Source organism: Equus przewalskii, chromosome 17 (assembly GCF_037783145.1).
Source record: "Equus przewalskii isolate Varuska chromosome 17, EquPr2, whole genome shotgun sequence".
Taxonomy (NCBI): domain Eukaryota; kingdom Metazoa; phylum Chordata; class Mammalia; order Perissodactyla; family Equidae; genus Equus; species Equus przewalskii.
Window position 1 is genome coordinate 47,376,723 of NC_091847.1, and position 27,653 is coordinate 47,404,375.

Genomic DNA, 27,653 nt, shown 5'->3' on the forward strand with positions numbered 1-27,653 from the left:
AACTTCTCAAAGCTCGGCCCTCTCTCAGAGTCGATCAGCAGACAGAAAACAGATCTGAATCTGGTTTAGCCCCTGAAGAAATAACTTTACGCTGTAATTCAATAAGGACAAGCCCTTGACTTCTAAGGAGGGTCAATCTAAGAAAAAACAATTTGAGAACATTTTTGTACTTTTTGCAAAAATACAGTAGGTCAAGTTTTGTTTTATGCTATCCAAGATTCTTTTTAGAAAGAACCATGAGATAAATTTCCCTTGAATTTAGTTTCAAGCAAAAGCTTGCCTCTCTATATAATCTTTTTTTTTAAATACCTCTCCCCAAAGCCCCCCAGTACATAGTTGTATATTCTAGTTGCAGGTCCTTCTGGGTGTACTATGTGCGATGCCACGTGGCCTGATGAGCAGTGCCATGTCCATGTCCAGGATCAGAACCGGCGAAACCCCGGGCCGCTGAAGCAGAGCACACGAACTTATCAACTCAGCCACGGGACCGGCCCCTATGTAATCTTTTAATCATATAGGTTTACTTTTATCAGGAGAGGGGTACTATATAGACAACTATAATTTCCTGGTTGCTAAGAAGCTGAGAGCTAAATTTACTTCTCAGTGATTGTAATTATATCACTTCAGGTCCCTGGTCCAATTCTCTTTGCACTCTCAAAACAGTTTTAAAATCTCAGTTTGGCTTCATTTTATTTCTCCTACTTTATGTTTTCATATTGTAACATATCTCAAATCTTCTCTGGAAAAAGGCAAGGTAGAAATAACAAATCATTCATTTATATCATGTGGTTAAAGCAATGCTTACTTAAGTCTGGCTTCTCTAAATATCTCTATGGTATGTCACACCAATCTCCATTTTCCAAGTCATTATTCAACATGATGTTTTCCATGCACATCATAAGGCTCCTCTAGTTAAATAATTCTTGCTTTGTTTAAAACAACATAATTTTAAAATAAATATTTTCTCACAACGTTACTCTCCATTTCCAACAGGTGGCATACCCTCAAAACACATACTATGTGGAGCATATGGGCCTTGCCATAATTTTACACAAATTACACATCCAAGTCCACCAGCCCCCCTTCATAAAGAGCCGGGGAACTGGCCCACGTGGGATGTTCCTAGTCTCTGACAAAGGACGATACAGACCCAGAGCAAAAAGTAGAGCTGAGAATTATGCAGGAACTAAAAGGAACTCAGGAAGGAAATTCAAGGGGTTCACCAAACCAGATCAGTCAAAAATAAGTTGAGAAGCCAGAGTATGACCTAGGACTCTGGAAATGGAGACACGGGAGCAAGCAGGAGGCGAATCAGATCCATCCAACCAGGGTGGATCCTGGGCAAAGGCCTACAATGAGACGGCCGATTAAAGCTTGTGGGGCTTCAGTGGGCGCCTGGATTCTGTGTTTAAATGCAGAGGTTTTTCTGGAAGTTTTTCATCCCTCTCCTGTCCGCTGGGTTGAATCGGTGCTTACCTTCTCCTTACTCTGTGCCTCACAAATATCTAATTGTTGCAATAAGCAATAAGCAGGAGATGAAACTGCAAAGGGGTCAAATGCACAGAAATTATTTTCTGAACATTTATGGCAGTTTCCATTCTTCTGCTCTGCCATTTGATTAGTATCACCCTATCTATCCATCTATCTACGGAAGAATTTCCTTTAGAAATAAATCACCTTCACCTACGCTGTCCTGTAGAAGTGAGCAATCTTCCTCTTGTACATTTGAAATAACACAAAATATGTTATGACACAATCCATATTTCAAGTCAAGGTAGTACAGTTCATAGGTAGGGGTTATGATGGAGTCTAGGCATCCATGGAAAAACAATAACAACAGGATATAGGGTCTTAATTCTAGTTCCCTTCTTTCTAATCTAAGAGATCTATGGAGTACCAATGGGCCATAGCTTTAATCTGAGTTTTTAAATCAGTTTTAACTATTCCCCACAATGGTTAAGAACAATTATCATTTCCATCCATCTGTCCCCACTGCCCGACTCCACTCGATCAATCTTCGCTATCAGAATCTTGACCACAAATACAAAACACAGTTCAAAGGTCACCTTTTACTCAGAAACCAGAGTATATTTCCTTTATCTTTTAACTTATTTTATTCCTGTTTTGTACCCCCAAGCATGGTGCTTGACATATGGTGGGCACTAAAAAAAAGTGCTTGTTGAACAAATAGAATGAATTAATCTGAGGCATTCTATTTATTAGTCATTGACACCAAAAAAACCACTCACCAATAACTAATAGAGACAGGTCTAATCTGGAGACTAATCATTTCTAATTTTTTAATTAAAAATAAATACAAACTGCAGTAATAGGAGCAATGAAGTGTGTATGTACAGAAGAAAAGGCAAACAAACAACCCTCCCTATATAGCTAAACAATATTTCCTTGCTTGATTAAATCATGTTGCAGCTGCTTCTAAATCTCAAAACACGGAAGCAATGCAAATATGAATTTTCTCCGCAAATTCTCCCTGCAGGAGTGAAGCCTGGGAAGGGGTACAACAGCTTACAGAGAAGCCAGCAGCACAATGAAGGCACGACTTCTGACCACGGTCCAAGATGCAGGCTGCTGCTAACACAACTATAGTCTTCTGTCAATCCTTCGCCTGGTTTCTCCCCTGAATTTTGTCATAAGCGAATATTGCTTTGTGAAGATTTTTATCTTCTCACAATTTCTGACCTTGTATTTTCAGCAGCATTATTGTGTATACTTGAAAGCTAGAGGGTTCTAATTTCCATTTTTTGTTTGAGTCCAGGAGGCTGCAGATTATCCACTACAGAAATCCCTAGAGTGAGGATCTCTTTATATAAAATGATTCCTTGCGCTCACAATTCTTTATGTGAGAACCATAATAGACATGAGCATTATTATTGAGGATTTAACTGGTGGAAAGCAACCTCTCAAATCGGGGAGGGGACAGCCATTTTATAAAAGTAATTATTATTCCTTTCTCTGGGGAGGTTGTTTTAAAGCCCTCGGTTCATATCTGCAACATGTTAAAATGTATCATTTTTATGTGGCTCCTTTTTTCTGAGTTATGCAAGGACAGAAGTAAATAACAATAGCTGACTTTTGAGGGACAGGGACAAGGTTCCCACAATACAGTTGAGAACATCATGGGTACTGTCAGTTTAGCAGCACAGAGAGCCGCCCTTTCAGGTAACCTTAGACATAATGGACCCTTCCACAGTTTCAATACTAATAATATAGCAGAGAACAAAACAGAAAAAAATACACGTCTTTTCCTTATCACCCAATATGCACTTGTAGTCCAAGGCCACAATGATAAATTTGGAGTCCTTAAACATGGTGACTCAACGAATGTCATAAACTCAATTCTGGCCTTAGAGAGTTTACTGAGCATCAGCTTGATTTGTCATTAAAGTCACCTTGATAAAATACTGGAGTATGACCCAAAGGTTGTTTATACAAAAGAGGAAAACATGGAAAAGAGTAGCCTCCAATAATTCTCTAAGAAACACAAAGGAAAGTATAGGAAGACTAGGAGTCTAGAAAAAGAGATGAAAGTATAAGATTAAAATGTACACTCTACCAAATCTATCAACACCCAAATTCACACACTTGCTGTTATACTGTGGTGGAGCAGACCCCGTGAAACCAATGGCAGTGTTTTGGGAAGGTGAGTACAGACTGTCTGTCTGGAGTGAAAGGAGAAGTAGGAAGCATGTTGGACACAGGTCAAAGGAGACAAATAGGACTGGGAGAAGGAGGTTTGAAGGCAGCACGCCACGAACCTGGGGCGAACCAACCAACCACATCTAAAAGCCCAAACAGCTAACACGTCTAACAAAACCATCACCAAAGACAGAGGTTATTTTAAATTCTCCTTCCAAGTAAATATAGGGAAAATAAATGAGTACACTGAAGAGGAATAAACCCGATGACAGAGACAAGAAAAAAAAGCAGGTAGTAAACAGCAAGCTCCTTACAACTTCTATTTAAAACTTGAAAGGTAAAGGCACCATTCTCAAATACACATTGCTCATTGACAGCTTGGAAACTAAGGCCCCTCAAAAAAGTGATACAGAAAAATATAATGATGTTATTTCTAAATTCAGTCGGGGTAAAAAAAAAAAAAATCAAATGAGTCCCACACTGTATGTTCACATCACACTCCTTCTTCCATTCCTTTCGTTCCTTTTAATCCGTAGGGCAAGGCTGAGAGGTGCCTAGCACAGCTGGAAGACATCACCTACAGCAGAAAGGCCACACTGTCTCCTGACCCAGCCCCTCCCACAGCCCCCGACAGCAGGGCAGGGAGGCAGCCCTGGTGGGCTACTCCACTTACCACTGATATTTGAAAAACCACACCATTTATCTTCATTATATTTATTTGAGGAATTCATCACATGCTGCCTGATATGCTGCCTGTTATTTAATATTTCCTAAGTTTGTATCTTTATTTCCTTAAGCTACAATATAATATGATCCTTAAAGGTCAAGGGTTATGCTTCATGATATTCTTCACAGTAACCTGCCCAGAATGAGTTCAGTCTACATGAGGATGAATGACTACATCAGCAGATGGTGAGTGGATCTTTTCCTGATACCCCAGAATTGGTTGCCAGGATGCTTGGCTAAAGATAAACAGGCATCAGGTATCCTGTATTCTAAAGAGCGCTGCAAAAATTAGAGGTCAGCCCTTCCTTCAAGGCTTACTAATAACTGGCCAAAATGGCTAGGCTAACCGCAACCATGACTACTGAGTCCCCCAAATCCCATTTATATAAACAAAATTTGGGGGTAGGGGTGCAGAATGACAGAGAATCTCCAGTCATGGAATATCAGTCCAGGCAGTATGCTGGGACTCCCCACTACCAAGCCCACTGCAGGAGTCTCCTAGAGAGTCACTCTACAGATCAGAGGTCCCTGCAGGAGGGAAAGTTCGCAACTCACTCACGAGATGGATATCTGCTTAAAGGACATACTTATCAATTGGACCTACCCCTAACGACCTGAGTGAGGAAAAGAACACTGGCAAGACATAGCAGAGTGGAGAAAAGGAGTAGCTGTAGCACCTGCATATACATACTCACGGCTTAGTGGGCCAAAGGAGTCAACTAGAAGGTAGCCAAGATGAGGCATCTCACCATTATCCCACTCCTGAGGAATGCCTGCCCACCTGCCCAGGTGAAAGGAAGAAGTGGAGCTGGCCCAGAACTCTTCAGAGGGTCCCCCTAGGGCCCCCACTAAAAAGCCAGCCTTTGCCTCAGAGGACGCCGGCAGCCAGTTGTCAGTTAGAGAAACAGTGACAACTAAGAGGAGAAAATAGAGCAGAAAGAAGGGGCACGAAAGACCTGACTGTGTCCCCTACTCAGGCAGAGGGGACAGCCAGGGGAGGAGAGGGGAGAAAAGCTAAATTGAATAGAAAATTGAAGTTTAAACTAGACTCAACGTTTTTTATCTCCTAACTGACTGGAAAATCATGGCCTAATGCCCAAGATGCCATTAAAAGATGGGGAAGGAAGATTCAACAAAGCTTTTTGAAGACAGTGACTACAGAAAAGTAAAACTTTCATTTTTTATCCCAGAAAGTATATATTATTCAATAAACTGGTTACAAAAGGTTGAAGGAAGGATTATTAAATATCTTCCAGCCCTGATTTTTTCAGTTTCCCATTTTCTTTCAGATCTTCTGGGCTGGGGTGTGGGGGGAGGCGGGGAGGGTGAAGGAGACGGAATATTTGGAGAAACAAAAAAGATTCATCTTTGCTGCTTGGATATTGCTAAAAATACTCTAAGCAAACACCACACTGCCCTGCAGCAGAACAGACAGCCTAACGCAGCCAAAGGCCAACCTGCCCAGGATCCTTGGCGTGATTTACAAGGTAAGAGTTTAAAATTGTGTAGCCCATGCTGTGGTAAAAAAACATTTATTTTAAGACTTTTAAAGGACTAATACTTCAACTGAACATTCTCAGAGAAAGCTCTCTCCTTGGGGGAAGGAGCAAAATGGTGCAATCAAGTCATAAAAAGAGAATGGATCAAAGTACAAAAATCCCCACAGCTTTTTCAATGAGCTGACCTCGCATCCCTTCCCCTGAAGGAAATCTAGAACCAAGTCCGGACAAACATGCCGAGTTTGATATTACTGGATCCCCAGAATTTCTCCATTAAGATGACACAGGCAATCACCTGGCACGTTGGCAAATTCTCCATGCAGAGAATTGAAAAGCCATCTTAAATACCCACTGCAGCATGCTCTGACTGATCAGTGTGGACGCAGGGCCCCCAGCTGATGGGTCTGGGAAAGCAAGGGCTCCCTGTGTCAGGGAAAGAGGTTTGCTTTCTTACCCAGGCCAGAAGCCCTCTAGCACTTTCCTGAAAAGAGATATACCTCTGCAAATAAAAATGAGCCAAAGGTTTTTGAAGAAGACTTAGATAAATATTTTGTGGCCAGGTACGCTTTACAGCATCTCCAGCATCCAAATTCATTAAAAACTCCATCAAAACTCAGATTTTCTTTTGGAGCTTAGAGTTACTTAACTACATACCTCACCAGGAAACACCCTGAGATAAGTAGGTTACCGGAGAGGAATGTAAAGTTTTACTTTCTGAAAAATTTTTTAAAAAGTAGTTCTCATATTTGTGTGATAGCCTGATTTCCACGTGGCCCAGAGGCTGAGAGCTCAGAAGATATCTCCAGTTACTCTATGCAGCCAAATTCCGATTAAATTAAGATCCTTATCAAGTGATGGATTTTTATTTTGCCATGGTTCCCTAAAATATAGTGGATATTTTCTACTTCTTTCTTTTTAAGTTCAGGTAAATTAATGTTTTCCATTATCTTTCATAAACATTGGGCCAAGCTCAGCCATTTGTAAGAGGCCATCTCTAGCCCCTAAGCACAGACCAGAGCTTTCTTTACCCATGGCAATACCCTCAACAGCAGCCCCCAGGCTAAATGTGGTCAACTCTAGCAACAATCTAAGGCACTACACTATTGAGAAGATGGCTTTCACTGCCATTTGCGCAAAAGGAATGACCAGTGACAGTCCTGATAACCAGTGGTCATTAAGTACCTTATTAAACCAGTAGGCCCTTTTGCCCAAATGCTCTTTGAACGGTCAACTGATGCATAAAGAGAAACAGGGTGAAGAGTACACTACAGAAGATTCAGGTGAAGACTCCCTGAGTTAACCAATTCCCTGCCAGCTACCACTTAACATCTAGAAAACATAGCTAATGTTGGATAATGACATGAATGAAGACAGCAAGAAAAACAAACTCCAATTTCTGAGTTAAGTGAAAGTCCTGATAATTCTCTTCCTATGTTGCCTCTTATCACCCCAAAAATATTTTACTTACCTTCCATTACCTACAGAATAAAATTCAAATTCCACGGCATAAAATTCATAACCTGATCTCTACCAATGTATCTTTCTGGCTTTTTCTTTCATTGCAAGTTGTACAGAGCAGTATTTAAATGAGTGCCCACCAGGATCTGATAACAGAAGTTGGAATTCCTGTTTAGGTACTTAACAGGAGTGTGACTCTAGGCAAGTAAATCAACCTCTGAGCCTTGTTTTCTTTTCATCTGTAAATGAGAATAAGATTGGTATCTATTTCACAGGGTTGTTAGGAGAAGCAAAGGAAATAAGGCAATGGGCATTCCATACACTGCCTTGCATATGGTTAACAGGCAGTAGACGCTATCGATAATAGTAATGATCACTCTAGCCAGACTGTGAACTTGCAGTTCCTTGACTATGTCCCATACTTTCCTGAGCTAAGTCTGTGTTCACACTCTTCCTTGGGAAATAATCAGATGTGTGTAGGGTGGCATTGTTTATAATAGAAGAGTTGGGAAAACTCTACATGTACAACAACAGAGAACTGGATGTTAGATTCTAAAAGAAGGGCCTACATGGGAACCATGGATCAGACCTCTATCTCAGGGATATCACAGGAAGGCTTTTCACAAATTACTTCGTATGTTCAAACAATCCCTTCTAACAGCTAAAGGGAGGAAACATGCAACTGCGTATTTCTATGATTGTCTCTGATACTTAAGAAGATAGAAAAAATAAGATTCACATGCACGTACATCTTCTTTGTAGGATTTGCTATATATTACGCACTGAACAAGTGTTCCATAATAATAATACAAGGTCATGAAAGTTCTCTGCCCAACTTCTGGGGAGTCTGAATGTTAGGAATGTGGCAGGCACTGAATTAGGCCTGGTAATACTAAAAAATGTGGGACCAAGAGGAAAGAATAACAAAAGTGAGAGCAGAAATGATACACCATGAACAAAAGAGAGACACTTAAAATCCTTCTCTACTATCACCACCATTCAAGAATGTAGTAGACAGAACAATGTCTCCCTAAAGATGTCCACAGCCTAATCTCAGGAACCTGTGAATATGTTACCTTACATAGCAAAAAGGACCTTGCAGATATGATTAAATTAAGGACCCTGAAATGACAGATTATCGTGGATTATCCAGATGGGCCTATTCTAATCACATGTGTACAAAACAGTAGAGAACATTTCCTCACTGTGGTCAGAGAAAGAGATGTGATGACAGAAGGAAGGTCAAAGAGATATAAAGTTGTTGACTTTGCACATGGCCGAGGCCAGGAGCTGAGGAATGTGTCTAGCCTCAAGAATCTGGATACAGGCAAAGGAACATTCCCCGTTTCTGGTTCCACATGCAAAGATCGAAGTCACCACTCCATCATAACAACAAGTAAAAAGTTAAAGACTGAAAGTCAACAACTCCTTTTGGATCCATAAGAGAGGGGAAGACAAAGGGCAAACCATTGTCCCCAAGATTAGAGAAAAAGGCAAATACCAGGAGTCATGGCTTATCAAAGCAGAGACTCACAAGCAGAAACCACCATGGGAACCAGTGCTGGGATAGGAAAATCATAACTATAACTGACGAATTGCTGGAGGCTCAGTGTAGACCAGTTTGAAAGTTAAAACACCGGGGGGGGGGGGGGGCGGCCGAGTGGCCGAGTGGTCAAGTTCGCGCACTCTGCTTTGGTGGCCCAGGGTTTCGCGCCGACATGGCACCACTCATCAAGCCACACAGAGGCAGCATCCCACATGCCACAACTAGAAGGACCCAGAACTAAAATATACAACTATGTACTGGAGGGATCTGGGCAGATAAAGCAGGAAAAAAGAAAAAAAAAGAAATTGGCAACAGTTGTTAGCTCAGGTGCCAATCTTTAAAAAAAAAAAACACCAGGGGGACCCAGTCATGGCGGAGGTGACCGACGATATTGAGGTATACATGAGACTAACCTCCAGGAGCTTGACTAGATTCTCACAGTAAATGTCAGAGAAAAGTCCCCTCATGCCTCCGACGGGGAGAAAAAAGGAACCATTTTTAAATGTAGCAGAGCACTTGTTTCTTCCTAACATGGTTGGCTCTCAGCAGAAACTAGTTAACCAAAGCCTACTCCTCTAGGGTATTATCAGAGCCTAGCTGACCTGGGAGAAAGGAAATACTGAACTCCAGCCCACTCTAGCCATCCCATCCCATCTAAGTGAGAGAAAAACACTGAGAAACTCTTGTGAAGTTCACAGTCCAGAGGCATAGGCTCACTAAAAGACTGAGACCTAATCAGAGGACCATGGAATGCTTCCCCTCCCCCCACCTCACCACTATACTACTAAAGGGCTATTTACAGCAACTCCTTTTACCCAGCACACCATGCCTGGCAAACAAGAAAAAAATTACAAGGCATACCAAAAGGCAAATCAATAGAGGAATAGGAAATCAATAAAGGAACAGGAAATCAATAGAGAAAATCAACAATACCAAAAGCTGGTTGTTCGAAAGGATCAAAAAAATTGATGAGACTCTAACCAGGCTAACTAAAGAAAAGAGAGGATATAAACTACTAATATCAGAAAAGAAAGAAGGGACACCACCACAGAGCCATTAGACATTAAAAAGATAATATGGGAATACTATGAACAACTCTATATCCACAAATTTGGTAACCTAGATGAAATGAACCAATTCCTTGAAAGACACAATCTTCCAAAATTTACACAAGAATAGGCAATCTGAATAGATATATCTATTAAAGGAATTGAATAAATAATTAATGACCTTCCAGAACAGAAAGCACCAGGCCTGGAGGTTCACTGACGAATTCTACCAAATATTTAAGGAAGAAATTATACCAATTCTCTACAACCTCTTTCAGGGGATAGAAGCTGAAAGATGACCTCCTAACCCATTCTATAAGGCCAGCATTACCTTAATACCAAAACCAAAGCTATTACAAGAAAACTACAGACCGATATCTCTGATCAACACAAATGCAAAAGTCCTCAACAAAATCATAGGAAATCAAATCCAACAACGTATAAAAAGAATTATACACCACAACCAAGTGGGATTTATCCCAGGTATGCAATACTGGTTTAACATCCAAAAATCAATAAATATATCTATCACATCAAAAAAATCATTTCACAAAATCCAACACCCACTCATGATAAAAACTCTCAGTAAACTGGGAATAGAGGGGAACTTCCAGAACTTGATAAAGAATATCTAAGAAAAACCTCCAGCCAATATCATACTTAATGGTGAGAAACACAAAGCTTTCTCAATAAGATCAGGTACAAGGCAAGGATGTCCCCTCTCATCACTTCTTTTCAACATCATTTGGAAGCACTGGTAATGCAATAAGAAAAGGAAATAAAAGGTAGACGGATTGGGAAAGAATAAATAAGACTGTGTTTCTTCACAGATGACATGATCATCTATGTACAAAATCCAAAAGAACAGACAAAAAAAATTCCTGTGACTAGTAAGTAATTATAGTAAGATTGCAGGATACAAAGTAAATATATAAAAGCCAATCGCTTCCCTACATACCAGCAATGAACAAGTAGAACTGGAAATTAAAAACACAATAGCATTTACATTAGCACCCCCTAAAAATGGAATACTTAGATATAAATCTAATAAAATATGTACAAGGTTTATATGAGGGAGACTACAAAACTCCGAAGAAAGAAATCAAAGAACTAAATAAATGGAGATAGATTCCATGTTCAGGGATTGGAAGACGCAGTATTGACAAGATGTTAGTTCTTCCCAAATCAACCTATAGATTCAATGCATCCCAGTGAAAATCCCTGTAAGTTATTTTGTGGATATCAACAAACTATTCTAAAGTTTATATGGAGAGGCAAAAGATCCAAGATAGCCAACACATTACTGAGGAGAAGAATAAAGCTGGAGGACTGACACTACCCAATTTTAAGACTTATTATAAAGCTACAGTAACGAAGATAGTATAGTAATGGTGAAAGAACAGAAAAATATATCACTGGAACAGAATAAAGAGCCCAGAAATATACTCTATAAATATAATCGATTGATCTTTGACAAAGGAGCAAAGACAATAGAATGGAGGAAAGATAGTCTTTTCAACAAATGGTGCTTAAACTGCTGGACATCTACATACAAAAGAATGAATCTAGACACAGAGCTAACAACTTTCACAAAAGCTGACTCAAAATGGATTATAGACCTAAATGTAAAGTGCAAACTATAAAACTCTTAGGAGAAAATATAGATGACCTTGGGTATGGAGATGCCTTTTTAGATACAACACCAAAGGCACAATCCATGAATGAAAATAATTGATAATCTGGACTTCATTAAACTTAAAAACTTATGCGCTGTGAAAGACAAGAGAATGTCAAGAGAATGAGAAGACAAGTCACAGACTGGGAGAAAACGTTTGCACAAGACATATCTGATAAAGGACTGCTGTCCAAAATACACAAACAACTACTGAAACCGAAAAATAAGAAAACAAATTTTAAAAAAAGAAAAATGGGCCATAGACTTTAACAGACACCTCACCAAAGAATATATACAGAGGGCAAATAAGCACATGAAAAGATGTTCACCTCATATGTCATCAGGGAAATGCAAATTAAAACAACAATGAGACCCCACTACACCCCTGTTAGAATGGCCAAAAGCTGAAACACTGCCAAAAACACCACCAAACGCTGGTGAAGACGTAGAGGACGGGGAAATCTCACTCAGCGCTGGGGAGGACGCAAAATGGGACGGTTTGGCAATTTCTTACAAAACTAAACATACTCTTACCGTACAATCCAGCAATCGCCCTCCCTAGTATTTACCCCCAGGAAATGAAAATTTATGTCTACTCAAAAACCTGCACATGGATATTTATAACAGCTTTATTCATAATTGCCAAAATTTGGAAGCAATCAAGCTGTCCTTCAGTAGGTAAATGGATAAACAAACTGTGGAACATACAGACAACGTATATAATTCATAGCTAAAAAGAAATGAGCTATCAAGCCATGAAAAGACATAGAGGAAACTTAAATGCATATTACTAAGTGAAAGAAGCCAATCTGAAAAGCCTACGCACTGTGTGATTCCAACCAGATGACATTCTGGGAAAAGCAAAACTATGGAGACAGTAAAAAGATCCACAGATCCAAAACATCCTGGTTGCCAGGGGTGTGGGAGGGGGTCAACAGGTGAAGCACAGAGGATTCTTAGGGCAGTGAAAAGACTCTGTATGACACTATTATGGTGGGTATGTGTCATTATACATTTGTCCAAATCCACAGAATGTACAATACCAAGAGTAAACCGAAATGCAAACTATGAACTTTGGGTGATAATGATGTGTCAATATAGGTTCACAGATTGTAACAAATGTACCACTCTGTAGGGTAACACTGATAATAGAGGAGGCTATGAATAGGTGGGGTCAGGGGGTAAATGGGAAATCTCTGTATCTTCCTCTTAATTTTGCTCTGAACCTAAAACTGCTTTAAAAAAATTAAGTCTTAAAAAAAGTCAAGGAAACAGATTCTCCTCTAGTGCCTCCAGAAAGGGACACAGACCTGCTGACACCTTGCTTTTAGCCCATTGAGACCTGTGTTAGACTTTTGACTTACAGAACTGTAAGATAATAAATCTGTACTGTTTTAAGCCACTAGGTTTGTGGTAATTTGTTATGGCAGCAAAAGAAAGCTAATACAAAGACCAACCAATGAAACTCACTGGGCAGCAGACATTTCCCACTACACGACCAGTTAACAGCTGTATGAACTTTACCAATGAGGAGAACAAAGTTTTCTAGCACTCTGGGAACTGCAAAATAAAGTTGAAAGTATATGCAGGGAGTCTAGTTTCAATAGGGAAAGAAAAGTTAATGCGAAGAAAGCCCCCAAACTGAAATATGCTTCTTACCTTTCCAAGACTCAACATTTTGAGGAGGAAATCTTACCACTCATTATCTCCAGGGATGTGGTACCCGAGAACGGAAATAACTTTGCAAACAATCCTCAGAATTATTCAGCTCTGATCAAGAGGACAAGGCCTAAGAGACAACCTTGCCTGATAAAACTGGAGAGGAGAATTTTTAGAATGCTGAGAGCAGCAGGTTACCTCACCAGCAGCTTAGGAAAGGTGGGATGTAAAAAAGGATAAAGGAGGCAGCCTCTGCATAGTGACAGGAAGGAAAACTTAAAATCCTAAGGTGTCTGTTAAAATCTCAGGCTATTACCAGCCAAGGTATCAGGTAATTAACATTGACTTAAATGCCACCAAAGCTTTTTAAGGTACTCACTATTATTTAAGACTTTTCTCTTCATGCCTATCTGCGTAATGATATTAAAAAGTTCATGAGAAAGAAGCAAGAATTCAGGAAAGATGTGAAAGCCCCAGAAATGTGACCAAACAACTGGTCCAGGAAATAAGATCGACTGCTGGCCAGAAAACCGCGGAACTTATGATGAGACAGAGGAGAGCAAGGAGGCCGCCCCTCTGCAGGTTGATATCGGGGTTCTCCTGGCACTGCACATGACATTGCACACTTCACCCCATGTCTCTGAGGTTACATGCGGGCTCCCCTGAAAACATTCTGCTTCAGAGCTACAGTGATGGGTACGCTCCACGAGGCACGCCAATTGCACCTTCGGACTGCCTACAGAACTCAGGAAGGCTTTCTTTTTTTCTTCACTAGGGAAACTTCCTCCAGAGAGGGGTCTGGAGGAAGAAGTATATCACACCGACACTTTGAAACTTGCACCTTGAGACTTAGCCCTGAGACCCGGAAGTAGGGACAGCCAATGGAAACTGGTGACATGCCTAGAAGTAATCCAAGCTGGGTATATACACAGCAAGGGCAGAGAATGCCCATGTAAGAACCTTCGTTCAGCATGACTTCTTTTACATCTCTGCCACAGAAATTGTGTCTCGCACTTCTTATAGCACGGAGTCCATAAGTATTTTAAAAAATAAAATATAAAAATTATATCCAAAGTATTACCTTGCTTGGGAATTTTTGTAGAGGAAATCTAGTAGTCATATTTTTTGTACCCATTTCCACTATAACATCAAAAATAAAGAGCTACAAAAAAGAAAAAATTCCTGAGAGGCATCTTGATATTAAAAGTTTGTGAAACATGCCCTTGGTTAAGAATCATTCAGTTGGCACTTGTGTAATACACATTTATTAAGGATCTACCACATGCTAGGCATTGTGTAAGGCTCTAAGAGCATAAAGGCAATCTCTCAGCTTCTCCAACTGTTATGTCCCACACACATCACTTCCTCTAACCCCAGGGTACTCACAGTAAGCAAAGGAGCCAAGGGAGAATTTCTGAAAGAATATGCACTAGAAGGAAGAACCCAAAAGAACGGCTACAAAATGGAACCCTATCTTTGTGTTCTAAGGTTGATGAGCAGGTTACACTTTGGAAACGTTCATTTTTGTGGCTTCTCAGTTCACTGCCTTAGTTAAAACCTGGCTCTAAGAACTTAGCTGTAACACAGAGCGAGGAAGCAGCGCCAGGTGCGACGTGGATGACGACATCCTCTGCCAACCCAAGAGCCACAAACAGCCCCTGTAATCCCCAGGCGCTTTGATACTGGGCTTACTCTGTTATATATCTCCAGGTTTCTCGAAGTGTGAGAGCATTTCACCAAAGTCAAAATTCAAAGCTAAAGGGGATTTTTCTACTGGGCAGTTTTCAAACATCATTTTTGTATATATAAGCTTTTATACGCTGTCATACTGAAAAACTAGGAACTCTATAAATATCAAATAACACTTTTTAAGTAATGTTTTGACACATTCAGTCAAAATATAAGGCAGCCACTTTAAAGGATTGTGTAGATTTATATTCATGGGTATCAAAAGACATCAAAGATATTACCAAACAAAACATTATAAAACACTATGTGTTATGTGAAATAAAATGTCATACAATAACATTTAAAAAATTCAAAGTATACATTAACATAAGTGTATAAAAAAGACTAGAAAAATATTTATCAAGAGGCTAATAAACATGTATCTCTGGGTAGTGAGATTATGGATGATTTTATTTCTGGTTCTTTTTTAAAATTTATTTTGACTTTTGAAATTTCTAAGATGACCATTTATCACTTGAAAATAAAGAACTCTATGCCTTCCACATTGCTGCAAGTATTTGTACTCACAAACATCTTGTGGCTCCATTGTCAGAAAAAAAATGATACCTCATAATGAATGGTTTTTAATTCTTCTACTTTGCTTCCCTTTCATTACCAAATTTTTGTGAATATAAATCTTCCTTTCTTTAGCATGTTTATCAACCCAAGGATTTTACATATGCAAAAAGCTTACACCCTACACTATCCTGGCACCATCTACACTTATACTATCTCACTGTACCATCCCATCAATAAGACAGGATTGACATCAGAAAACCCAGTCCGCAGCCTGGGTGTACAAGTTCTGTGACTGTAGGAAAGTCACTTAACATCTCCGATCTTTCTTTTTTGGCTGTGGGCAGCAAACATAGGACGAAAGGAAAAATTAAATCAGGCAAGTGATGTGACAGTGCTTTTAAAATTCTAAAGCACTACAAATGCTGGCTGCTATTTGCATCATCATCTTTAGCATCTCCCCCAAAATATTTTCAGGTATTCTTGTCACAATATTTAATGATGAGTTCATCAGGAAACATTGTTGAAAGAATATTTACATGAAATGTTAATAAGAAGACAGGTAAATGTAACAATCCTAAAACTACACCAGTTTGCTACTGCACTCAAAATGGGACTGAACAGAGCATGGACACAGGGCCAAATGGAGAAGAGCAAGGACTAGCATGTTAAATGGACCTAGGTTCAAGACCCATTTCTGCTTCTTCTCAGCAGCACAGTATCAGACAATTACCTCCATGACTTTACACCTTAATCCCCTCACCTGTGAAATGTCAGTAATAACAGTATTGATGTTGTGGAGGTTTTATGATGATTGAACAAGACAAAGCACACACAGTGCTTATCACTTGCCTTCATCTTTTTGAAGGACCTCACTGACAATAAAGCCAAGACGTGCAAAAATGACTCCAATTCTCAGAGCAAAGGAAATTACCAAAAGAGAACATTCAAAAAAATTAAGTCAAATGCCAAATATTTTTCATCTTAAAGAACTGTATTTCTACTAACTTGGTGCCCACATAATAACACGTACCACTCTACTGAAAAACAAACAAAATGTCAAACAAAATGAAAATCTAACAAAAATGTCAGAAATAATTTAAGTCTGATAAGGCCCTTACCAAAGACCATGGCCTGCCACTACCCCTGGATTCAACCTAACCATTACTCTTCTCAAAATTTGGATGCTGAGAAAAATAAACACTGGTTACTATGGGAACAAGTAACCCAAAGATAACATTCAGACAAAAGGGCCCTCACCTTCCTTTAACTACCATAGGTCTTCTTTTCATCTGTCTTCTTACTGCATTTATCACTTTCTACCTTGCGCTCGAATCATCTGTGCAGGGTCTGATCTCTCCGCCTACACAGTAAGCTCTTTGAGTGCAGAAACCCTGTCTTATTCATCTCTGGATTTTGAACAAAGCCTTGCACAAAAGAAGCCATAAATAAGTAGTTTGTTGGTGGAAAAAAGAAAAAAGAACATGTACTGAAAAGCACTGCCACAATTGAACACTATACCTACACGATTTAACCTTTTGGGAAAAAATTAAGCCTCCCAACCACTTGACTAGTAAGAATTATGCAATTAACCTGATTTTACAGGCTAGAGAACCTTTTAAGAATTCTAATCCCTCCTGAATGATGATAATGTGGAATCAGAATTCAGGTATACTGATGCTAAAACAGGGATCAATATAATTTTTATCAGCTTCAGTTTCTTAATGAAATCATAATTTACTGTCTATACTTTACCAATAGTTAAGCTTATATTTTAATACAGAAATTAAAATGAGAACTCAAATTAGGCAATACTGTCCTGCTAAAGGATTTTTGTTAAAAGAAATATCCTATTCATTTTTCCCTACAAGCAGGAACACCACTTTATTGACGTGGCGTCTTTCACTGGTCCATCAAGGTCTAATACCACTACATAATAACATGGTAAATTCATTATGAGCAAATTTATGGGATACACCATAGCAAAACATCTACGTATGACAACTGTCACAGTTGCTTTCAACCAAACTGTAACTGGGATCCATAGGGCTGAGCTGTCACAGTATGAACAGCATTGGATACAAAGGAATTAACAATTTAACTGATAAGTTTATCATTTTTCCAAATCACTGAGCCTGATTCTAAAAAACGTATGTTTTATGTCAAATACATGACTATTCTATTTTATGAAAAATATAAATGGCAAAATATTTGCACAATGTTTAACTCAAATCAGAAACTGCATTACCATCTACTGAGAGTATATAAATTATGACGTGGCCCACTTGGTATTTTTCTCCTGAGATGTGTTTAAGAGGATTTGCTATCTTGTACCCAACTTTATGATACTCAATTTTTTGATAACATAGACTTAGACAACATTCAATTTTTTGATAACGTAGACAACATTACCATATACACAATAGACAAGAGAACATTTGCAGAAAAGTACATAAAAGGAAAATCTGCATTTTGACTATCTCCAGCTTTAACATTGAGACTTAAGGTCTAATCCTTTTTCTCCAACCTTACATATAACAGGTCAGTTTTAAAAGCAAGTCAAAAGCAACATTCTATTTTTTCAAGGCAGGAATTAGCCTTTGGTTCCTCAGCCTTTTGCTTATGATCACCAGAAATGAATAATGGAGAAATAAATATCTTGTAGCCATAATGCATTTGTCTTTTCTTGTAGAATGTGATGTTTAAAAAGTAAAGTATTTCCCAGCTTCCTACATACAGAATGAAGGTAAGATTTATCTGGCACCTTGGCAAGGGGGTGGGGGACATGGCGGGCGGTGAAGCCATATTCGTAGCAGGTAAGTCTGTAAAATGCTACATCAAAATGAAAGTCAGTGACCTTTCCAAGAGGTGGACAGGGCAGCCACCCACATAGCATTAGTTAAGGACTGATGAAAGGCTGGTTTGAAGAGAAGTTTCTGCCCACTGGCCTGTGGAGCACCATACACATAAATGTCATGCCCAGATGGCCTCAGGGGATAAGAAAGAAAAGCATACTGTTTCCTTTTACCCAATAGCCACACATCGACTAGACCGGTGATTCGCAAAGATAGAGTGAGTGTATGTTTGTGTGTGTGTGTGTGTCTGTGTATTTACATACATGTATATACACACATCAGAATCTTGATGTGGAGATGGAAAGGAACGAGAAGAGTGCAAAAGAGGGCATGGATTTCCTAAAATATGATAAACACTGGCCAGAATAACCTTCCAGCTTCCTCTTACACGGGCTGGTTTAGGAGAGAGCTTGTCTGGGCCCAAAGATGGTACAAATGATCCAGAGTAAATTTCAAAAGGGGAATGGGATATGAAGAAATTGTGTGGCTGGGGCCAACACTGGATGGCAGGTTTTTGGTACTCACCAAGCATGTAACTTTGGAGCTTCTAAGAGAAGGAAGTTAGACCTATGACCGAGTGCTGGTGGTAAGAGAAGAGGGCAGGAGACTGCAATCCTGCACACAAGAGATCACTGAGGGCACTTCTAGGATCCTTTCATTGATGATTTAAACAGTGATTCTAAACCTGGGGCCCACGGATGTGCTCTGTGAATGTTTTCAAATGTCATATTTCCATTCCAATTATAATTACACACACACGCAATTTATATTCTGGGATATCAGGATAATGACCATTTCAGGAAACATGCTACTGGCCTCACTGTAAATTCACAACCACTAACCTCACGTGATCGCTGGTGCGGCCTGTTCATCCTGCCACATTTCCCTGGTAAATTTACTCTCCAGTTCTCCTACACAATTATTTCTCCTCTCTTCTCAAACCTCCCCAAACATCTTCTTTTTTCTTTTTCTTCCTCACTCTCAATTGATGACACTCCTTATTTTACTGAGAAAATGGAAATAACAGAGAAGAACTTCCACACACCTGCACCCAAATCCACTAATTGATGACACTCCTTATTTTACTGAGAAAATGGAAATAACAGAGAAGAACTTCCACACACCTGCACCCAAATCCACTAATCTCCTTGCACCTCTACCTGACTTCTCTGCCTGTCCCCTCCGCCCCACCCCTAGTTGTGGTGGCTGCATTGTCCAACATATGACCTCTCCATTCTGTTGTCTAGGGCTGACACCTACATGGTTCCCTGGGTATCATCCCTTCCCACTCATCTGATGACATCAGTCTTGAAAAGACCCCTCTCTCATTTCATTTTTCCTTTTCTATTGCATCATCCCCATTAACCCATAAACAATGCTTTAAAAAAAAAAGACAACAAAAAAATCCCTCCCTTCACACCACATTCTCATTGAGCTATTGCCCCATTTTTTTTTCTCCCCCGTATAGCAAATTTGTAGCACGAGTTATCTGTACTAACAAGTATCTATCCTTGAGACCTCATGTTTTCTCTTGCTACTCTGTCCTGAACCCAGGTCAATAGGACCTTTGACCTCATCACTCCACTGAAACAACTCTTGCCAAAGTCAGAAATGTGCTTCTTTTTGCCAAATAGAAGGGTGAATTTTTAGTTCCCATTGTACTTATCTATGAATAGCAACTGACGCAGCTTTTCACTCCTCCTTTCTTAAGATACTTCCTCTGTTTGGTTTACATAACCACCATTCCCTCCTCTACCTCACCAGCCTCTCGTTATCAATCAGTTGATTCCTCCTAACCCATGCACCACCTGGGAATGCACCTGACCACTTCTTTACCTTCACTCATTCCCTAAGTGATTTCATCTAACTTCATAGCTTTAAATACCATACGTGCCAGCAGTTCTCAAATTTATATCTCTAGCCTGGAAATATTTCTCCTTTAAATCCAGACTCACACGCCCAAATGCCTAACTTGACACTGTCACACAGATGTCCAATAAACAACTCCAACTTAACTTGTCTTAAACTGAATTCTTCATTCCACTCCAACCTGCAATTCCAACTCTCTTCCCCAACTCAGGAAATGGCAACTCCATTCATCCATATTTTCAGGCCCAAACCTTGGGTAATCTTTGAGTTCTCTCTCTTCTACTCAGAATCACTTGCCACCTCTACTACTCCCCACCCTAGTCCAGGTTCACATCACGGTTCACTACATCACTGCAATAGCCTGCCAACGGGCTCTCTGCTTGCACCCTGTATGGTCTATTCTCCATAAGGCAATCCCTGTGCTCATTTTAATATTTAACTCAGATCATATCATTCTTCTGCTCCCAAAGCTCCCATGGTTTCCCACCCATGAACACTGAAATCTAAAGTCTTCTCTCCAGGCTACACGGCCCTACATGATTCAGCCCCTGCTAACTCTCTGACGTTATCCCCTACCACTCTGGTCACACTAGTTCCCTGGCTGTTTTCATAACTGCTTGTAACATGCTTCCTGCTCAGAATCTTTGCAATCACTATTTGCTTGGCCTGGAACTCTCTTTCTCCAAACAACCTCATGGCTTGATTCTTCGCTTCCATCAGGATCTGCTCAGATATCAGTTTATTTAGAGAGGCCTTCTGTGGTAGACAGAATTCTACGATGGCCTCCAATATTCCTGTCCCCTGGTGTACATGCCCTGCATAATCCTCTCCCCTGAGTATGAATGGGACCTTTAAATATGATGGGCTGCCACTCCTATGATTATGTTATGTTATATAGGAAAGGTTAAGGGATCTTGCTGATATAATTAAAGTTCCAAATCAGTTGATTTGGACTTAATTAAAATGGAAATTATCCTAGATGGGACTGGTCTAATCAGGTGAAAAATGTTTAAAAGAAGGACCCAGCCCTCAGAGGGGAGAGGAGACGGACTCCTGCTGCCCTTAAAAAAAGCAAAGTCATGCTGTGAACTGTCTATGGAGTGGAGTGGCCTGTGGAAGCTGAAGGCCTCAGCCCACAACTGCAAGGAACTGAATTCTGCCAACACTCAAATGAACTTGGAAGAAGACTTCAAGCTCCAGATGAACAGGCCTTAATTGCAGCCTTGTGAGGCACAGCAGAGAACCCATCCAAGCTGTGCCCAGACTTCTGACCTACAGAAACTGTGAGATAATAAGTGGTGTTGTTTTAAGACACCAATTTTGTAGTAACTTGTTACAAAGCATAGAAAACTAACATTCCTTCCTTAATATAGATCAGCACCGACCATACTTTGCATCCTCCTGGCACAGGTTTTCCTTCAGAGAACTTGCCATACCATATAAGCAACAGGAATTGAATTGTTCTTCTCCCTGCCTCTAGAATGGAAGCCCCAGGAAGGCAAGAAATTTGCCCTTTTTTTCCCTCTGTTGCATCACAGCACCTAGCACAGTGCTGTGCACACAGCAGGTGCTCCATAAATATTTAGAGAATGAATCAATGTATTTGCTGTTGACATTTACATCAGCACAGAGTGATCACAAAAATTTAATTAAAGCATTTAAGTTTTAACTTTCAAAGGCAATTACTCAAATTAAAGTTACAAGGATCACCTTTCGGGGAGCCCAACAATATATTCTGAGAGATTTAAGAATTCTTAAATATGAAAAACACTAGTTTAAACAAGTACCTTGTAAACATTTAGGAAAAAAACGTATACAAACAACTAGGCATCAACATATGTTCACTAAAAATAAGTTATACTAAAATTCATTTCCATTTTTGGAGAGTGTTTCTAGGTGGCTAGATTCTGGGAAAGACAATATATGTCTTAATTTCAGCACTCTTTTAATGGATCCTTTTACAATAGCCCTCTGAATAGTTAGTTAAACATCCATTAAAAGGCAGTAAAGGTAATAGGATTTGTTTCTGGTTGAGCAACTATACCAAAATATACTAGTTAATGATCAAAAGCATTCAGAAAGTGAGCAGTTTCTAACAGATGCCAGAAGGCTCTGTCCTACTTGAACTGTTGAACATGTTAATCAAGGTTTTGGACAAAGAGATAGATTCATCAGATTGGCAAGAGACGTATATGCAAACATTGTGACTAATAAGACACATTGACGATCATGACTGAAATGTATAGTGGGCAAGCAATGAGTCAAAACCAACAGGTTCATTATTATAGCGGTAAATGCTAAGACATAGAGAGTTTTAAAACACAAGTTGCAGTTCAGAATTAGGCTTGGTAGCCCTACAAATGGAAAAAACAAAATCAGAGGTTTTATTTGACTGTTGGGTCATGCCAATTTCATCACCAAGGTACACGGATATGTCAAAAGGCAGTGAAAACTTGGGCTGATGTAGGAAAAATATAGAGGATGAACTACAAAAATCACATGATCTTACTACTGTACTCCAGCCTGTTCAGACCACAGCTGAAGTTCTACATTTAAATACGGATGCTACACTTAAAAGGGGCAATATTAAACTAGAAAATAATTCCAGGAAAAGAGTTCTGAGGTCAAATAGGTTTTACCATAAACAAAGTTAAACAAATTCCTTTCCTGCAGAACTTCTTAGAACCTTTAATGTGACTTCCAAAAAAGGTGAGAGTGTGTGTGTGTGTATACACAAAAGATGATGAAATAGATGAATACTATGAATGGTTTAACTTATTTGACCATGGAACTCTTTCTTCATGGAGCATCCTGTGGGACTAATGATCTAAGCCACAAACTGAGGAAAACAACCACCTAGACTGTGAGGAAAAAGGTAAGAAGAGCAGGCTAAATGTCAATAAAGTGAACAACCAGGATCGTGAGGGGGAGATAGAATTATATTATGAGAAATAAGGCTAAAGTTACTTGCACTGTTTTGCCTAGCAAAAGAGAAGAACAAACCTTGTAAATATACAAATGGCCTTCGGAAAATGAGGGGATGCATATGTTCTACATTGTTCTATTACCTTGAGCAAAACAACATTTGTCAGTAAGGCTCAGAAATACGCATTTTAACACATTCTTCAGGAGACTTTTCCAGAAAGCCTGATATTTGCTGTAGGAGCCAGAACTTGAGCCCACAGGAGCTCCGAACAGGAAGATCAGTTGAATCTTCAGGAGAAGATGAACCATAACAATTCAAGCGTTTCAGTATCATACGGGTGGATCATGGAAAAAGCATGGGCTGAAGTATGCGCGGAGGCTGAGTAAATGTCCAGCAGGGACACTAGAAAGACTCATGCATATATAAAGCAGGAGATTGGATGACTGGATCCTAAAGGTCACTTCCAACTCTGCAGGCTCAGTGGGTTAGACTGCAGCCTCTGTAGGGCCCCTCACCCTGCATCTCAGTGACAAACGCTGGGCCTGGCACAGAGGGGGTTTCTCATAAATATTGGTGGAATGAATGAATACATGAACAAGGGAAAAATAAATGAAAGGAGTACCTGGTTCCAAAGTTAAACAAAAAGGGAATGGGTTATTTCATTCTTCGGAGATTGCCAAATACACGAATTATGAATCATAATCAAGGCTACTTTCAAATATAAGGAATTGTAATAATTTCATTTCCTGACTGGGAAATCAACTCTGTATTAAATCAGACCCAGGGTCGTTGTGAGGTTCCCCTGGTAAGTATGTGAAAATGCAGGCAGATTGTAAATGCCCATCAGACGTAGGGGGTGATTACGACGACGATAATCGACCCTGACAGACTATGATAACTCAGAGGGCTGGAAACTAACCTTGAAAATGAATCCTCTTTTAATAGCCACAGCTCTGAAAATGGCCCATTAGCCATGTGTTTTATTGGTTCAATTGTCAAAAGAGAACATATATATAACTTATTCTAAAACACTTTCAAAAACGTGATGGTATTCTGATTGACCTAGTAAATTCAGCTATCTACAATTAAGTTTCAGCAAATTTCTTTTGTCTTGAGATACCAAATTCTTAACACAGCATACATTAAGATGGACCTTAAAATTAAAAAATACTTGAAGCTGAAAGAGCTTTCATTCACTAGATACAAAGACAATACTGCCAGGCACCATATTTGTATCCATTTCCTCGAAGATCGAGGGTTCTTTCAAAATAAATCTGTCATTTTCCCACAGTGGCTGATCAAACCTGCTGCTGAAAAATGTTCTGAACAGGCAACTTCTAGTACAAGCATGGTTTATTTCTGTCAGAGACTGACTGCTGAAGTGTGAAAGGAACTCATTAAAAATCTCTTACTGTGATCTTACATTGTAAAAAAAGAAAAAAAAAAACAAAAGAAAAGAAAAACCCAAGAAAGAAAAGGCAAGGAAAAAAAAAACTTAATAAGGGTACACTGAGCATGCAGACACCCTCATATGCTGCTTTTCTTTCTTATTCTTTAGAAAGCAATTAGAAGAGAGCAATTAGTCCTGGGAATACAGCATACACTGGCTGTTTGGGGAAATCAGATAAGTTAACAATTTTATTTTATGCTAATGTTATGAAAAGTCAATGAAGGACATCAGAATATTGTACTAGGGGAAAAACGATGCAAAATAAACAAGATTATTTACCTTAATCTTAAAACGAGGTTCACAGCGCAAGAAGCTTCTCTATAGTCTTCACTAGCATTGGGTAGGCCCTTTAAAAACAAAACAGCCAACAGGGTTATAAACTCAGGAAACAAATGAATAAAATCATATCCTTGATTCATGCAGCCTTTTCTTTCTGGAAATTTCAAAACAAGGTCTTTACACGTGCAGGTCTTATTTGGCCGCATAACACCTCTGCATGAAGGTTGGAACAATGCCTGATTCCCGTCACAACCGTGGATATGAATGTTTCCTATAGAAAGCCTCAGTCGTAGGGTGGGCTCTATGAACAACTGGTACAAGCTGCAGTAGGTCCAAAGAAGACGGGTCAGTCAGCTAACGGGGCACCTTGCAACCTGAGCTGTGGACTGTGCCCCCTGGGCCTGGGTGACGCACAAATGTTGGACACCTGAGACCTCAGGATGCAGAGGAAGGTGAAACCCAGTAGATTAGGCCACTTGTTAGTCTTTCCTGCCTTTCTCACCTAGAGCCCACTTCCTTGAATACAGATCATTAACCACTAACGCCTCTACTCCAGCCCCTCCCTACTCCTACGAATCCCTAAATATGAGTAGACCTTCCTGTTCAAGGAGAAAAATAAAGGATTTCAGGTCAAGACTTGGCTCTGCCACTGATCAGCTATGCAACCATGGACAAGTTATTCTCTGAACCTACTTTCCCATTTACAAAAACGGGGATAATACCTCCTCCAAAAGGTTGCTGGGAGAACAAAATAATATACACGAAAATGAGCCATTAATCACAACATGTTATTCAATACTATTTATCCTAATCCCTTTTCCTTTTTCCTTTACTCTCTTTGCCCTCTGACCCATTATTACTCCTAACTTGACCTTTATCATTTAACCAATCCCTACAGTTTATCTCAAGGCGTTTTACTGAAGTGCCTGATACAGCATGAAGACCTAAACTGACCCCTGCCTCTGCCTCTAACCACTTGTGCCAGCCACTCAACCTCGCCAAACCTTTGCTTCCTCAGCTGTAAAATACAGACCAAGGACTAAATATCTGACCTCAAACAGTCTTCCTGCAACCATGAAACCCCATCACTCTATCTCCTCGGTATACAGCTGTTTCATAAAACACAGATCAGGCAGGATAAAAAATGAACTTAAATAGATTATGCAGATTTTAGGGAAAAAAATTGTGATCCCAAGGTTGGTGACACTTAATAGAAATAAGGACCTTGAGAGCAGAGGGCCTGCCTATTAATTATACAGCAAAACCAGAAAGGGGGTCTGTACTCAGCTCTACGTCTCCGGTCCCTCCCCTGGGTCGCTCATCACCCTTCATCAGCACCCAACACGACTCATGGCACAAGTCTTCTGTCATATAACTTTTAATATAAATGCATTTCACAGTCACTGAACTATTATTTCTACAAGGCAAGTTGTAGAGATAAATGGGCCCATAAAATTCAATGGGAAAAGAATTATGAAAACAGTTTAGAGAAATCCAATCAGAAGCGAAAAAGAAAAGTATCAATTAACTACAACGCTTTGTGGCTGGAATCTAATAGAATGGTGAGTGAGTTTCTTTGCTTTTCTTATTTCACACAGTACCAGCAGTTTCAGAAGCAGTACGGTGATCAATTCTCACTCTTAAACCCATCATTTAAAGCTGGGGGTCTTGAAAATCATGGTCAATAATAACATTACTCATTTCTCCATACCCATTAAAAAAGAGAGCTTAAAAACTCTGATCTGGAAGCACTACCCTGAAAGTGTCTCTCTTTCTGAAATGTTGGATTTTCTAAAAATCTGTCTACAAGAGCATCTCAAATGTAAATGACTGGCAGAGAAACATACCTGAGAGTCCTGCACGGAAAGGGACTGTATTTGCTCTGGTATACTGCTGGCATTCACCGCAATCTGTTAAGAGAGCCACCGTTACAGCACTTAAGGAACTAAAATGAGACATGCAGGTCAGTGTGGTTACAGTAAGTCCCAATTACCAGAGAAAAAAATTCCAAATAATTTATTTTAAAGCAGTATTTCCAAAAGTGTGGTCCTTTGACTACCTGCATCAGAAGCACCTTAGACACATGTTAAAGATTCCTGGGTCCTTCCCAGCCCATAATGCAGAATTTCACGGAGACAGGAGAGAATCTGTATCTTTCATAAGTGCCCCGGGTGATCCTTATGCTTTTAGAGAACCACTGAGCTAAAGTGAAAAGGCATGGGCTATTTGATATTTTAAATCTGATAACAGAAAGATGCCTGAGGACCAGTTTTTCTTGTCACATGATTTCACCTAAAGTTAAGGGCTCCTTAATGAAAGGATGCTAGGGTTAAGTAAGACCTTCCCATTTAATCATTACTTTGAACAATTTATTCACTGGATTTCAAAAATATATAAGGGTAGCGGATTTTTAAAACACATTTTCCCCAAAAGAAAAGCCAGAGTGATGGGTTAGATTTTTTCTCTCAAAGTTGGAAACTCGACTGTAATATGATACCCAACATATTTTTGCTTCAAGCCCTACTTTTGTGAACTCTGTCCTGGAACAAAACTTGAAAGACAAAAAAAGTCCAAGAGAAACAGCAATGAAACAGAACAAAAAGGAGTTCCCATTTCTAAACGTACTATTATTAATTCTAATATAATCAGAAATCATCAGAAATTCTTTGTGGCAAGCGTTTCTAAAAAGAGAGCTTAAAAAAGAGAGCTTAAAAACTCTGATCTGGGGGCACTACCCTGAAAGTGTCTCTCTTTCTGAAAT

At 39.6% G+C, this 27,653-nt stretch overlaps 1 protein-coding gene across 5 annotated transcripts in view; it reads right to left on the reverse strand.

Moving 5' to 3' along the window:
- STK39 (serine/threonine kinase 39) overlaps positions 1–27,653 on the reverse strand; it is a 278,661-nt gene that overhangs the window by 84,205 nt on the left and 166,803 nt on the right. For all 5 annotated transcript variants that reach the window (XM_070580065.1, XM_070580064.1, XM_070580067.1 and 2 more), the window contains exons 13-14: positions 26,740–26,802; positions 24,893–24,960 (exon numbers count right to left, since the gene is read on the reverse strand). In XM_070580065.1, the coding sequence (XP_070436166.1) occupies positions 24,893–24,960; positions 26,740–26,802 (131 nt within the window). The remainder of the gene's footprint in view (positions 1–24,892; positions 24,961–26,739; positions 26,803–27,653) is intronic.